Below are 15,379 nucleotides of genomic sequence, written 5' to 3' on the forward strand. Positions count from 1 at the left end.
GCCTGGGCTGGCTTGGCCGGCTGGGGGGGTGGCTAGGCCTGGGGGGCGGGTGCGGGCTGCTGGGGCTGGCCTGGCCTGGGGGGTGGTCGGGGGCTGGCTGGGCCTGGGGGGCGGGGGCGTGTGTCGGGGTGGCTGGGCGGGGTGCGGGCTTGTGGTGTGGGTGTGGGGTGGTCGGGCTGGCTGGGGGCGGGCTGGCGGGCTGCTGCTGGGCGGGGGGGCACTGGGGTGGTGGGGTGGCTGGAGGGGTTGGGCTGGGCTGGCTTGCTGGGCCTGGTGGTGGGTTGTGGGCTAAGTCTGGCTGTGGGAATGGGCGGGGCTGGCTGGCTGACTGGGCCTGGGGGGTGGGTGGCGGCGGCTGCCTTCTTGAGGATAGCAATTCTGTGGAACATGTGGATTTGCTTAAGATTTTTACTTCATTTGAATCTACGTTTTCTTCCACATATAGTGCCACTCCTCCCCCGCACGACCTGTTCTAGCCTTCTGATATATTTTGTACCCCAAAATGATTGTGTCCCATTGATTGCTCTCAGTCCACCAGGTTTCTGTGATGCCTGTTATATCAATATCCTCCTTTAACACAAGGCACTCTAGCTCACCCATCTTATTTAGACTTCTAGCATTTGTGTACAAGCACTTTAAAAACTTGTCCCTGTTTTAAAACCTCTTGAAGTCTTAAAAACATCTTGGATTCAGGATGAAAAGCATCATGGGACAAGGGATACATGTTTGTTTGGTCATTAACTTGGTTTCCGTTTTCGTTTTGTGAACTGCTGGGTGATCTTTGATTGTTTCATATTTTCAGGGTTTCTCACACAGAGCAGCAGGAAGGAACTCCATTGATGGATGACTAAAAATAGCTCAAAGGGATGAATAACCAACATTTAGAAGACAAGGGGAGAAGTCACTACAGGTAAAATAGAGGAAAGTGAAGCACAGGTGTCTGAGAAAGTAAGTCACCAAAAGTCCAGCAGATGAAGCAGCTACAAGCAAAGAGATAGGAATTTAAGAAGATATTTCAGTTTGTTCAGCTGAGAATTCCTTATTCCAGTAGAGGTACAAGGATGCACAGGGTAGGTCTAGTTAAAAATTATGTTAAAGGAGCCAGGAAAAGGGTTTCAAGGGGATAAATATAACAGCTGTGAGAAAAGTCTTCCCAGACTTTACCGTGGAAACCAGGAGACGGCCTAGGTTAAGAATGAAGGGATTCAGAAGTCTATTACTATCGCTGTTATTTGTTAAAGTGCTTTTTAATCAATTGCTCTCCTCTCAGTCTTGCTGCCAATTATGTCTCATTGATGTAAATTCTCAGGATCCTAGCCAATCATTTACATTTACAGAGCTGAATGAACAGGTCAGAAAGATTTTTGGGGGGTGGGGAGAGGTTGTTTGAACGTTCAGTGAGAATGACAGGGCAGAGCATGTACAAGGTTATAGTATCTACCAACACAGGATGCCCATAGCGTGGGCAGAGACTGTTACAGAAAGAAACATGATGGGAGTTGCTGTTCACATGTTCCTGCCTGGATCACAGCTTAGCCACAGAACTACTGCAAAGTTTCTTTTTAAATTTAGATTTTTCTCATTTTTAAAGGACAGATACATTTGCTTGGGTTTGTGCTGCTTAAGCTAACTAGAACAGAATCCCTCTCAGCAGATGGATTCATCTTATTCCAGAAAGTTAAATGGCCTAGAACACCACCACTGCTTCAAACAGCTTTATTAATTAGGGCTCCTGTGGCAGTTAATGAGGAAGAGAGATTTCTTCTGACTTAAAAAGCCAGTAGCAGGACACTGAAGTTGTCGGGAGACTTTTATTACGAACAATTTTTTAAAACAAAATCAACCTTCTTACAAGTTTGCAGCTAGTTTTATTGCCATCAAAGCTAAAGACATCTGATAAAACTACATGCACAACTTGAGCTTTTAATTTCTACCTTACATGAAATAAAGTTTATAGACAAGTTTTATATTAGAAAAAAAATAGAAAAGTGATGCCTGCCATGTGCAACTGCAGCTAGAGTCAAGGCTACTGATAATATAACTCCAGGTTCATGCCATCGTGGATTTCATCTGGAAGGAATGAGTTAAGGGGAATTCCACAGGAAATACTCAAACTCAAATGGAAGCAGGCATTAAGTTTCTACCAGCTCAATAATTCAAAATAAACTACAGCAGCAAATGAATCCTTTGATACATTGTACAAATTCTCAACAACAGAATTCTCCTTCACTCTTTACTACTGGTGTGTGTTTCTGTCCCAAATGGACAAACTAAACTGCTAGTGTTATGGAAGGGAACATGGGTCATATGAGATGCAAGCATCAACGTTAGAAGCAGCAGCATCTTAACTTAGCAAATTAGTCCCCGTCATATGCCACCCCACTCAATTTAGTAAGGGACTTTTTCCTAAAGATTCACCAGTTATCTTATGATGGCCTGCCAACACCATCAGTCACCAATACCGAAGAAGGTAAGCAAGACCTCTGTTTTGTGACAAGCAACTATGTCAGATTAGAAAGGGTCTCTGTCTAGCTATGTGTTTATAATGTGCCTGTCACTCCACTACTTAGGTTGTGGATCTTGTAAGTGACAGTTATTTTAACTAGATAAAGGGTTTCCCCAGAAGCTGTAGTTTACTCAGACTATTCTAATGTTCAAGGATACAGTCTCCCAGTGATACATGGTCCTTGAAGATTGTGTACCTGCACAAACGTTTTAAAAAGGAAGTTAGTCAAGAACAGAAGTGTAATACAAGAATTAACAAAAGGAAGTGTAGTCAATAAGAATGGAACAATTGTGATAGTGCCCAGAGGTTTGCTGGTATCAGTTACTACATTAGAAAATCACTGAAATGTTAAAACAGGTTTCTGAAACAGTGTTTTTTTAACAAATGCCAATCATGAATTCCGAGGGAAACTGGAAGAGACTGCCTATGTGCAGTTACAGAATTAAATATATAACTTCAGATATAGAGGTTAGAATGGCTATACAGAGTCAGACCAAAGGCCGATCTAGCCCAGTATACTGTCTTCTGACAGTGACCAATGCCAGATGCTTCAGAGGGAACGAACAGAACATGTAATCATCAAGTGAGCCATCCCCTATTAGGGGAACAGCAGGAAATTCTGAAAAAAAGATAGAGAACCAAGTAAAAATCTTGAGCTGAATGTCACTGCAGGTGAGAATATGAAGGAAAACTCACTCGGTAGCATTCATCCAGAATAATTTATAGTTATTTACACTTTTGTTTTACAAAGTTTAGAGCCATTGGCCTGCCTCTGAGACTTTGTTAAGTGAGAGGTTTGTCAGTGGAGTCCCCAGGAACATTGGACAATGGGGAAGGTACAGAAGTGAAACATCTGAGAATTAACAAATTCAGAACCTAAAAAGAAATCTTAAATGAACACTCACTGGAAGTCTACACCTCATGCCCCCTCTCCCTAGGATCACCCTTTCCATTGCATTCTTTAAGATTTCGCATTCATATACAGTTTTCCATCCCAGAGTGCATCACAAACTATTGAGACACATTACCTCAAATACACCCATCTCTGGGTATGTGTGGTGGGAGGGGTGTGGATTGTAGCTAAAGACTGCACCAGACACACCCACATACAGGGAAGTGCACAGAATTCAGTTTACCTGCCTTGGGAGGACGAAGAGCTAAAATGACCCTGCTTGGGACTGAAATCTGTAGCTCCAGGGAGTCCCAGTGTATCAAGCCTGCTAAGGTTGGGGTGGCCAACATGCATCTCTTCAGAAGTTAATATGTGGCTCCTTGTATAGGCACCAACTCCAGGGCTGGAGCTACAGGTGCCAACTTTCCAATGTGCCCAGGGGTTCTCACTGCTCAACCCCTGGCTCTGCCACAGGCCCTGCCCCCACTGCACGCCTTCCTGGGCCTGCTGTACTCTCACTCCTCCCCCCCACAGCCTCCTGCACACCACGAAACAGCTGATTGGGAGGTGTGGGGAGGGAGGAGGTGGCGCTGATCAGTGGGGCTGCCAGTGGGTGGGAGATGCTGGGAGTGGGCTGGGGGAGCTGATGGAGGGCTGCTGACATGTTACGGTGGTTCTTTAGCAATGTACATTGGTGAATTCTGGCTCCTTCTCAGGCTGGCCACTCCTGTGCTAAGGTGTTTCCTTCCCTTGCCCCTGCGTTTAATTCACCTACTTACCATTTCTTCAGCACAATTTTGTCCCAGCGGGTCCCAGTCTGAGCCGCAATGAGTTTCTTCAGGTCACCGATCGTGTCCTCAGTGCTGAGCAACAGGGTTAAGGAAACTACATTCGCACCCACAAATTGAGCACCTGGACAATGCAACATTGACCAGGGCCAGAATCCCCCTCCCCTGCAAGGAGCTACACATTTATACTTGCCTTCCTCACCTGTCACATTACAGACACCCACTGCGGCGTTGTGACGAAGTGGGACTGTTCTTAACGTTTCCTTTGAATACTGTGGGGGTGCCTCAGTTTCCCCTATGCCTTTCTTAAGTCTCTAGGTGGTGGGATAAGGGGGTGTAATTGTTGCAGAGCAAAGGGCGACACTCTATATACTGGCAACTAATGGCCGGAGCCTTTCCCCCATGCAAGGTGATAGCTAAAGGTACTGGAGAACAAAGGAATCAGGCAACCTCCTGGCCTGGGAAAGGCACAAAGTCCACAAGAGAGGCTGGAGAGTGAGTCAGTTTGGGGCTGGTTGGGGACATGGAGTGAGAAGCAGATGTCGGTGTCTAGCTCACTGCCCCCCAAAATGGACCCAGCTAAGGAGTCCTGTTCTCTGTACCTACAAGCTCTGTTTTAGACCATGTTCCTGTCACCGAATAAATCTCTATTTTACTGGCGGGCTGAGAGTCACATCTGACTGCAAAGTGGGGGTGCAGGACCCTCTGGCTTCCCCAGGACCCTGCCAGGGCGGACTCACTGTGGGAAGTGCACGGAGGGGCATATTCTGAATGCTCCAAGATCAGACCCAGGAAGGTGAAGCCATGTGTGCTTCTTGTCCTGGAGCCAGTCTGCTCTGAGGGAGAGGAGGCTCCCCAAAGTCCTGCCTAGCTTTGTAGGGAGCAGTTCCAGCACATCACCCAGGGACTCCGTGACAGGCGTCTCCCAGGGATACGGTGCTCTTGCTAGGAAAGGAAAGGGCGCTGATGGACGCTCCCCTTCCCAGACGCCCCAAGGCTCCCGCAGGCTGTACCCCCAGCATCCCCTCCGGAGGATACTTGCATTTGACTCGCACTTTCTTGCCCAGCCGGTCATTGCAGACAACTTCGATCATCCTGCTTGCCTGGGGGGAAGTGAGAGGCATTAGGGGTGGCGAACGGGGCGACCCCCGGAGCTGGGGAGAATTGGGGCTGAGAGCAGGGATGGGGCAGGCTGACCCCCAGGCGGTCGGGGGGCGGGCCCAGCAGGGGGAAGGCGGTAGGAGTGGGGGGAGGGAGGAAGCACAGCTGGTGTGGTGGAGCTAGTTGTGGTGAAGGCGGCAGCAGAACTTCATGGAGAGGCGGAGCAGTTGGCCCTGGCCCATGTAAGGTGCCCCTTGACACCCTGTGTGGACTTTCCCCCTCATTTCCACCCAGGCTTGGGGGGTAAACTCTACAGATAAACTCTTGAATTATGGGGTGGCACTGACCAGAGACTTTTGGGTTGTTGGACTTTGGGGTGATTGGACTTAAGACCCTAAGGGGAAAAGGACATTGCCAAACGTACTTGGAGGTGGGTTTTTGTTTATGGTTTGTATTATAACCGTTTGTGGTGTTTCTCCAATGGGATGCCACATTGATTCCTTCCTTTATTAAAAAGATTTTGTTACACTCAGACTCCGTGCTTGCAAGAGGGGAAGTATTGCCTCCTAGAGGCGCCCAGGGGGGTGTGGTATGTAAGCGTCCCAGGTCACTGGGTGGGGCCTCGAGCCGGTTATGCCTTGTGTTACTGAAACGGAACCCCTGGATACTGAACCCGGCTGGGATTTGGGGCTGAGAGCGGGAGGGGGCAGGCTGACCCCCAGGCGTCGGGGGAGGCCCAGCTGCGGGGAGGGGGTAGGAGTGGGGGCACCCCCGGAGCTGGGGGGAATTGGGGCGAGGCGGGGAGGGGGCAGGCTGACCCCCAGCGCGGTGAGAGCGGGACAGGGTGACCCCCAGCTGAGGCCGGGAGGCCCCACCGACCGACCCGCTCCCGGGCACGGGCCCCCCGCCCCCCGATCACCCACCGCCGCTGCCCCTCCCGCGCGTTGCCGCTCACCTGGCAGGCCGAGGGAGATGCTGAGGCTGACCCCGGAAGCGGACGTGCGCTGCTAGCGGCAGGAAGTCGGTGTGGCCGGGCTGGGCTGACGCCGGAAGCGGAAAGTGCCTGGTGATGGAGGCGGCCGCTGGTCTTGGGGCGCTGTGCCCGACTCCCTCCTGCTGGAGATTCTGGGGCTGCTTTGCGCTGCAACGAGCGGCTGCTCGGGGCCAGTGCGGGCGCGGCCCGCCCCCCCGGCTCCGGTCCATGTCCGCCCCCCTCCCCCCCCGGCCCCTCCCCCACCAGGGTGGCTCGGTCAGGGCCCCTGGACAGGGGGCTCCTCCGTGCCCCCCCGTGGGTGAGCTCGTTCCCTGTGCCCCCCCCGAGCGTGGCTGCTGCTCTGGGGTTGTAACGTGCCCTGCTGCTGTTCCCACAGGGTCTGCAGACGCTGGCGCAGGCTGGTGCAGGACAAGATGCTCTGGAGATTTGTGGATTTAATGCCCTACAAGGTACCAGCCCAGCTGTGTCCCTGCAGCATGTCTCCCACTCGAGCTCGCTCCAAGGGGCTGGTAAATGCTGTCCCAGGGGAAGGGACACGGGCCTATGGGGACCGGGCGCCTACATCTGGGATTCAGCATGAGATGGTGAATGAGAGAAGAGAAGGAAGAGGAGAGGAACAGTGAGGATATCCCAGAGCAGATCTTGCACATATGGGGCATTGGGGGAGGGAGCTGTGTATAGGAGGCTAGTGTTAGATGAGCAGAGAGGCCATGAGATCAGCTGGACCAGTTTCTGAAGAGCATTTAAAACCAGGAGGGTTGTTTTAAGCAGCTCCTTGGAGTCAGGGATGATGTCTGAGGACAGAGACTGTGTATGTGGAGGAGAAGACAGCTACAGCTGGAGTGTGGAGAGCAGGGACTGAGGTTGCTCACAGGGAAAGGAGCTGCAGCAGTCAGGGTAAGAGGAGCTAAGGGGGTGGAGTATCTTCCTTTAAGATGAGTGGGAAAGAGGTATATGAAGAAGAGCAGGGATGGGCCTTTCCTTGCTCATTTACTGCTTCTCTTGAGTTTGTTACGTGTCTTGTGAAGGTGCTAAGTGGTGTGTTGCTTGCTCTCTTGTGCTCAGCTCAGCTCCAGGATCCTGTGGCACCTGCTAAGGCAGTACCTGCGCAATAGCCTGAGGGTACTGAAAGTGAGAGGAGCTCTCTACTCAATGAGAAAGCATGAGTTCCTTTCCCCAGCGCTGCTGCAGGCACTAGGAAAGCAGTGTCCCAGCCTCTATCACCTCTGCCTGACCCAGGCTGACCTCCGTCGTCTCCCATATGACTGTATACCGTCTTCTCTAAAGAGCATGAAGCTGAGCCAGTGTGAGATCCCTGCTGTGTGGTTCCAAAGATCTGCATCTCCAGAGACTCCCAGAGACCTGCCACAACTGCAGCATCTCATGATCCATAATGTGTCTGCCTTTTCTGATCAGCATCTGCTTAACGTATCATCTCAGACCAGCCTAAGGACGCTGACCCTCTCTGGAACCTACCGGCTGACGGATGCAGGAATTCAGAGAGCAGCCCCATATCTGGAAGACCTGGAATGCCTGGTCCTGCGCAAATGTGTCATTACAGATGCTGCTGTTCATTTCATTGGGCGTCACATGAAACAGCTCCGCTCTTTGGAATTCAGTGATACTTGTTCCTTAACAGATGCAGGCCTGGCTTGTTTAGCAGCCTTGAAGTGCTTGGAAACCCTCCACCTCGAGTCCAGGTTTAAGCTTTCCCCTGATGCCATTGTTGCTGTGTGCCAGGCACTCCCCCAGTTAAGGAATCTCAGTTTAGATGGGATTGACTTTGAAGACCAGACAGTACATAAAATTCAGGCAAGTTTGCCCAACTGCCGTTTCTAGTGTGCTTCCTGACACGCATTCTGAGACAAAATGTTAACAATGGGGGGAGTTGTATGGAACACGTGAGGGTGAGATGTGGGGTGTTCACCCCCTGAAATAACTCCCAGAATTGCTTCTTCTGGGCAGGGTTGTACTCCCAGTGGCAGTTGCATTTATCTGTCTGGAGGCAGAATTTTCTCTGGCTAAAACAATGAGGTGAGCAGTGTAGGACGAGGACCATCCTGACAGCTTGTATCACCTGAAAACAGGCCAGCAGAAATTCAGTTCTGCAATCTGCTTGGCTGGGCTCCTGAAGTGATCTCTCACCTTCTACTAAGAAAATAACAAGGCCCGGACAAAACGTGGCATATGAGGACCAGTGGTCCTATGAGCTTATTTAAATTAGATGCAGTTTGGCAGCTGGAGGTTCTCTCTTAAGTTTAACCTCGTCTCACATTAAACATCAGGCAACAGGTTAATTATCCCCAAGCACAAGGGAGCAGGTCAGCTGTCATCCTGATGCACAGAAGTGTTTGGCTGCCCAGATCTTGGACTCTAGATAAAATTTAACTCAGATCAAAAGGCATTAACCACATTACTGTGCTGTGAGCATACTCCAAAACATCCCTAGTAGGAAGTGGACAAAGGATTGTGCAAACACACATTTTAAATGCAGGGAACAGAACCTTTAAGGGGAAAGAACCCATCATGTCCATTTCACAAACACAGACACCAACCATGTGCCACACAGGTCAGTGCATATGTGACTGTGATTGTGTCCTGTCCTTCAGGATGGAGTGGTAGGGGTTCTGCTGCGACCCCAAGGATACGTGGAATGTGGGGGGAGGGGGAAGTATAAGAAAATTCTGGAATGCATTTGTCTGTGTGCTGCACGGGGAGGCAAACACACATCTATTCAGCCTGAAGTTCAGTCAGAGATCGCAGCGTGTGTGTTTGCTCCTTGAGCAGCACCATCATCTCTACCTGTCCGTTTTTCCTGTCCTTGCTATCACTCTGCATTCTGTCCCTGAGCGTCACCCTCCAAGCCTGGAATCTGACACAGCAGAACCTTACAGGACCTCCTGCAACATGTCTTCCCTTGTCCTCTTCTTTCTCCTGCTTATCTGGGCCAGTCGCTCTTTCAGGGTGGATGGAGAGACCGTCAAGGCCACATTTGCAGTTGCAAAAGAAACAGTGGACGGAGGTACTATTGTGATTGCATTCACGGCCCCACAAATTGCAAGCACAACATTCTCCCGTCTTCTTGGGATCCATAGAGCTGGGCAGCAGTCCCAGGCGTGATGAGTATGTCCCGGGGGAGCGGAGCGAGTTGGGACAATAACTTGGGGTAGCTCACGGGCACCAGTATAAGCAGATGGGGCAGTTGAGCTGAATACTGTCACCGTTTCCCACAGGCAGTGGAGACTTTAGCGTATATCTTGCTCCTGAGGGTAATGGAGGCAGAAAGGAAACGGCTCCTGCACGCTTCCGGCTGCTGTTAGTCCGTGTGCTGCAATGATGCCTGTCAAATTAATTGCTGAGTGTTGTGGGAAAGTGTCCTAGTAAGGCAGCCATCCCCAGAAATCTTCAGCAGAGGATTGCAACCTATCTCCAGGAAAGTTTCCTTGAGATCTCTGGAAGGTGCACGGGACATCCCAATGCACATAAACAAACTGTTCTCAGGGTCCCCTCTGTCTAACTGTATAGGGGAATGAGAAGCAGATAGCAACTCTACCTCTATTGGCTATTTCACTATCTCTTCTAACCTGATTAAAAAACTTGAACAGATGTGCGCCTGCAATACTGAAGCAAATGTCCTACTTACCAGAGGTTCCTTTCCCTGAATCAGGCTTGCCAGTGCTGGATGATAGGGAGTGGCTCAACTGCTCCTGTGTCAGGAAGACACCACTGGATCCCCCAATCACCTGTCCCCCAAACTCCTCCTCCTGTTCCTCGCCCAACACTTTGTATTCAGGGTTCATGCCAGTGGTGCATGACTCTGACTCCTCCAAAGTATCCACAGGGCCCTTGGGGTGGTGGTGGGGTCGCCGCCAAGGATGCCTTGCAGCTCCTTTAGAAGCAGCATATCTGTGGCTCTGCACCAGAGCAACTGTTTTCCTCCCTTGCCTTCTGGTGTGCTGCCGCAGCTCCTTGATTTTCATGTGGTCCTGCTGTGTTTCCCTCTTGTAGCCCTTCTTCACCTTGTCCCAAGCCATCTGTCCATAGATATCTACATTTCTATGGCTGGATTGGAGCTGTGCCAACACAGCTGCTTCTCCCCAGAGACCCAGGAGATCTACCACCTCCTGTGTACTCAAGGCAGGAGTGTGTTTGCTGCGTGGAACCAGCATGGTCAATTGGGCAGATGCTAGGTGAGCTCTCCAAACAGGAAATGAATTGAAAAGATATGTGACGAGTACCTGGCCACCGTACAGTGGAGTTCAAAACAGTGACTAGAGTGGTAGTATTGTGGGACGCCTCCTGGAGGCCATTAAAGTTGATGTAATTAACACAGTGTCTACACTGACACTGCGTCGGTAACTATGTCGACTTAAGTGCTACACCTCTTGTGGAGGTGGAATTATTAAGTTGATGTAGCGGGTGATTTACTTTGTCAGGAGCACCATCATGGGGTAGATGCTGACCGAATAAGATCGACGTAAGGCACCTTGCATTGACCTAACTGTAGCATAGACCAGACCCAAATGTATGCAAATAACTAGACCGTAGATCTCAGGTATTATAGTTGAGTAATATTAGCAGGCCACCAGCAGCCAGATGCTGCACCTGGTTTGTTGGGTTACATTGCTGTGCATGGCTGCTTGTGCCTTCCATTGTTTAAATATTCCCTCATCTGCTGCTGTTACAAAGCCCTGAGTTCGTGTTAGCAAGTTTTGGCTGACATTAAAACGGTGGCTGTTATGAAGTTTCCATTCTGGGACACACTGAGGTTTTGAATCTGCTGAGTTGTTTTCTGTAATCAAATGTAAAATTTATTTATAAAATAAAAATCCTTTTAGATCTGTAAAGTCGTCTCATGCTGTCAGGTTTTGACTGAAATGTGGCAATAGTCGACTTGTGGTTTTTAACAGATTAGTGATACTGCTTGTGTTGTATGGAGAGACCCACCTCTTCCTCCTTTGCCTGGGGCCCTGCTCCTGTTCTACCTAGTGTTCCCCATTCCACCCCCCCTCCCCAGTGCAGCCCCACAATCTGTTTGCTACTTTCTCCATGCCCCCCCATGCCCCCAAGACCAGAAAAGGTCTGTCTCTTGCCCCCGCTCCCGCCACCAGGACCCAAGGCTACAGCAGGGCATGAGAGCTCCCCCAGCCCTGAGGCTGCGGCAGGTAGCAAGAGCTCCTCCAGTTCTGGGGCCACAGCGGGGGTCCCAGTGCAAGAGATCCCCCTGCCCCCCATCCCTCCAGCTTCCCCTGCCGTGTCCACCCTGCCCACCCAGTGCTGCTGCCAGGGAGTGGGGTTGGGGCATAGAGTTTCTAGGGACCCCCAGTTGGCCAGGGCCCCATAGGCCCAGTGGCTAATCCACCACTGCCCCATTTCTAGACTGAAAGCATCTTGTCTAATGGGCATTATCCAGGTGTAACTACATTTGAAATACAGCTACATAGTCAATATTCATAATTTCAGATACAAAATCACATCGTGTCAACACCCACCACGGGCCTTCCTGATGCTTTGTTTTAATTAAACTGTTGGATTCTCCTGGTCCCCACCAGTTCTAAATCAGCTGCTAGGCGCTGGCCAAGGCAGAGTGCCCTCCCCATCTCCAAGGAGGGGGAGAGGCAAGCGACATCCACCGCAGCTGGGGCAATTCACAGGAAGGGCTTGGCTTGGGTCTAGGGTCGTGCCTAGCCCCACTTTGTGCCCCAGCCCTTATGGCCAATCCGTATCCCGAAGTTATGGATCCAGCTTGCTGACTTCCCTTACCTCCATTGTTCTAACATGCCAGAGGCTGTTCACCTTGAGTCCTGCTGCAGATACGGGTATGGCTCAGCGTGAGATTTACACCATCTCCCTGGATTTTCAAGAGCCAATGAGAGCTCACCAGACACCGCCGGAACTGTGATGCTTTCCAAGGCTTGGGCCCCTCTCTCATGGTGAAACCATTCTGGGGTGCCCTGCCCTTCACAAAGAAAAGAGAACTCTCCCCGGGACTCCCGCTGGCTTTTCCAAGATCGATTGCGTTACCACATTGGACACCTTGTGGCGCCGATTGCCGCTCTGGATTCAGGGATCTGATCCCAGCTGCCTTTTGATCGGCTGAGGGCAACAGAGGCCAACGCCCGTCCCTTCGGAATGGCGCTCGTCTATCTCTTAGGACCGACTGACCCATGTTCAACTGCTGTTCACATGGAACCCTTCTCCACTTCGGCCTTCAAAGTTCTTGTTTGAATATTTGCTACTATCACCAAGATCTGCACCTGTGGCTGCTCCACCCAGGCCCACGCCCTAGGCTTCAAGGCGCACAACAGCATCCCTCCTTCTTGTTGCGGCGTAGCCCCTGCGGCTCTCATTGTCGGCGATGGCTGGTTATGGCCCCAACGATCCAGCACCATCCATTTTCAGGGCTGGTTGATTTGGCAGGTGAGTTGTTACACACTCCTTAGCGGATTCTAACTTCCATGGCCACCATCCTGCTGTCTATATCAACCAACACCTTTTCTGAGGTCTGAGAGCACTAAGTTGTCATGGGATAAGAGTTAAGATCCTTTCATGGATTGAGAACTGGTTAAAAGACAGAGAACAAAGGGTAGGAATAAATGGTAAATTTTCAGAATGGAGAGGAATAACTAATGGTGTTCCCCAAGGGTCAGTCATAGGACCAATCCTATTTAACTTATTCATAAATGATCTGGAGAAAGGGATAAAAAGTGTGGCAAAGTTTGCAGATGATTCAAACTGCTCAAGATGGTCAGACCAGAACAGACTGTGAAGAACTTCAGAAAGATCTCACAAAACTAAGTGATTGGGCAACAAAATGGCAAATGAAATTTAATGTGGATAAATGTAAAGTATGCACCTTGGAAAAAATAACCCCAACTATACATACAGTATGATGGGGGCTAATTTAGCTACAACTAATCAGGAAAGAGATCTTGGAGTCATCGTGGATAGTTCTCTGAAGACATCCACACAGTGTGCAGCGGCAGGCAAACAAGCAAACAGGATGTTAGGAATCATTCAAAAAGGATAGCGAGTAAGACGGAGAATATCTTATTGCCCTTATATAAATCCATGGTATGCTCACATCTCGAATACTGTGTACGGATGTGGTCTCCTTATCTCAAAAAAGATATACTGGCATTAGAAAAGGTTCAGAGAAGGGCAACTAAAATGATTAGGGGTTTGGAATGGGTCCCATATGAGGAGAGATTAAAGAGGCTAGGACTCTTCAGCTTGGAAAAGAGACCAAGGAGGGATATGATAGAGGTATATAAAATCATGAATGGTGTTGAGAAAGAGACTAAGGAAAAGTTATTTACTTGTTCCCATAATATAAGAACTAGGGCTCCCCAAATGAAATTAATAGGCAGCAGGTTTAAAACAAATAAAAGTAAGTTCTTCACACAGTGCACAGTCAACTTGTGGAGCTCCTTACCTGAGGAGGTTGTGAAGGCTCAGACTATAACATAGTTTAAAAGTGAACTGGATAAATTCAGGGAGGTTAAGTCTTTTAATGGCTATGAGCCAGGCTGGGTAAGGAATAGTGTCCTTAGCCTCTGTTTGTCAGAGGGTGAAGATGGATGGCAGGAGAGAGATCACTTGATCATTACCTGCTAGGTTCACCCCCTCTGGGGTACCTGGCATTGGCCACTATCAGTAGACAGGATACTGCTGGATGGACCTTTGGTCTGACCCAGTATGGCCATTCTTATGTTTTCTTAAAAATGATACATGCACACAAATCATCACTTTTCAAATGACCCCTCACATGACTTGCACAAGCACATCATAATTATGTCATAATCATATCATCGTATCACTGTGAAGAATATGGGGTGCAGTGTCACACCCAGGAAGCATCCTAAATATATTTTAAAAATTGACTCCAGAGGAGAGGATTGTGACAAATGTGAGCTCCGTAGTGAGACGTCTCTTAACAACAACTAGTTTTTGGATTTATAGATAGGTGCTGTACATACCTATACAATAGCTTCCTTGGGTCAATTAAACTTTAACAGCTGGGCAGCCTCTGCCACTGGACGGAAGAGCCAGCCGGGCCTGCTTAGAATACAGAAGTACATGTGATGACTTTATGACTAACGTTAATCACAGTGAATAGATGCCATGACGTAGGCCCAGTGAAAGGTCTAGCATTCGCAGTATCACCAGATCCAGCTTGCTCTCTCTGAATGCCCCTGCAACCCACTGGCCTGTGATTTTGATTCAAATTGTCATTTCTTCCCTGGCAAGACTGTCTGCTTGTCAGGCAGGTGCATGAGAAGAGAGTGACACACAGCTGCTGAATTGGTGAATTCCCTAGCGTATTCATCGACTTGTGGTCTGGAAAATACATCAGATGGGCTAACTTCTCAGTTAAGCCTCCAATCACAGGCCTGTGTTTTTATATAAACAACAAATTTGTCTAATCGGCTGTTTTCCTCCTTTCCAGGTATAGGTTGTGCAAGAAGCTTTCAGATCAAACAACAGACCTGGAAGGCACTGAACCCGTGTGGTGAAATCTACTGTGTGTCTGTTACAGCTATCCCCCTATTCCATTTTGTTTTCGTACAGCTGTCCCCATACTCCATTTTGTTCTCCTCCTGTGGCCGCCCCTTCCCTGGCTGTTAAGTTGTTTACCAGGGCCACTGCCCTTCTCAAAGGGACAGGGATGGCCCCTTGTGCTAAGTGGGCCACTGCCTGTTCAAAGGGTTAGTCCTGTTTCAACCTTGTTAAACTGGGCTCGTGTAGGTAGGCAATGTCCAGACTGCAAACCTCTTGTGTTTAAAGATCTTGGGCATGAGTCATAGGCCTCATGTGCTTTTTGAGTCACCTACTGCACAGGACTCTGCCAGACCATGTCTGTGGTTTTCTCCCTACATTTTTTGGTCCTGCCCCCTCTCCTCCCTGTGACAGAGGGAGCCTATCAGAAGTACTGGCGGACACTGCTGAGTTTGCTGTAAAAACAGACAATGTTTTAAACAAGATCAAAAGGTCCTGCATTGCTGCCTGGTCTATCAGCCAGGGGTTCTGGGGGTCCTTTCTCCACTCTCGTTTTATTTTTGAGCGTACCCCGTTTTTTGAAACCCCTCACGATAACG

General features: G+C 49.6%; 2 protein-coding genes across 3 annotated transcripts; one reads left to right on the plus strand and one right to left on the minus strand.

The window, feature by feature from the left end:
• Positions 1-1,792: 1,792 nt before the first annotated feature.
• Positions 1,793-6,233, minus strand: UBL5 (ubiquitin like 5). The gene is made up of 5 exons (XM_075061043.1): positions 6,211-6,233; positions 5,225-5,289; positions 4,178-4,261; positions 2,665-2,702; positions 1,793-2,070 (listed from the first exon to the last, which is right to left on the minus strand). Exons 2-5 carry the CDS (start codon positions 5,278-5,280, stop codon positions 2,027-2,029), a joined length of 222 nt encoding a protein of 73 aa, XP_074917144.1. The 5' UTR covers positions 5,281-5,289; positions 6,211-6,233; the 3' UTR covers positions 1,793-2,026.
• A 96-nt stretch (positions 6,234-6,329) lies between these two features.
• On the plus strand, positions 6,330-14,801 carry FBXL12 (F-box and leucine rich repeat protein 12). Of its 2 annotated transcripts, XM_075061041.1 has the most exons (3): positions 6,330-6,454; positions 6,658-6,730; positions 7,347-11,128. In XM_075061041.1, the coding sequence occupies exons 1-3, from the start codon at positions 6,357-6,359 to the stop codon at positions 8,118-8,120; spliced, it is 945 nt and encodes a 314-aa protein (XP_074917142.1). In that variant the 5' UTR covers positions 6,330-6,356; the 3' UTR covers positions 8,121-11,128. The 2 variants fall into 2 exon arrangements, 1 of the variants encoding a protein (XP_074917142.1); XR_004373918.2 differs by lacking the exons at positions 6,330-6,454; positions 7,347-11,128 and adding an exon at positions 14,731-14,801 and having other exon boundaries at positions 6,647-6,730.
• The last annotated feature ends 578 nt before the right edge of the window (positions 14,802-15,379 follow it).

Source organism: Chelonoidis abingdonii, chromosome 26, assembly GCF_003597395.2.
Source record: "Chelonoidis abingdonii isolate Lonesome George chromosome 26, CheloAbing_2.0, whole genome shotgun sequence".
Lineage (NCBI taxonomy): Eukaryota > Metazoa > Chordata > Testudines > Testudinidae > Chelonoidis > Chelonoidis abingdonii.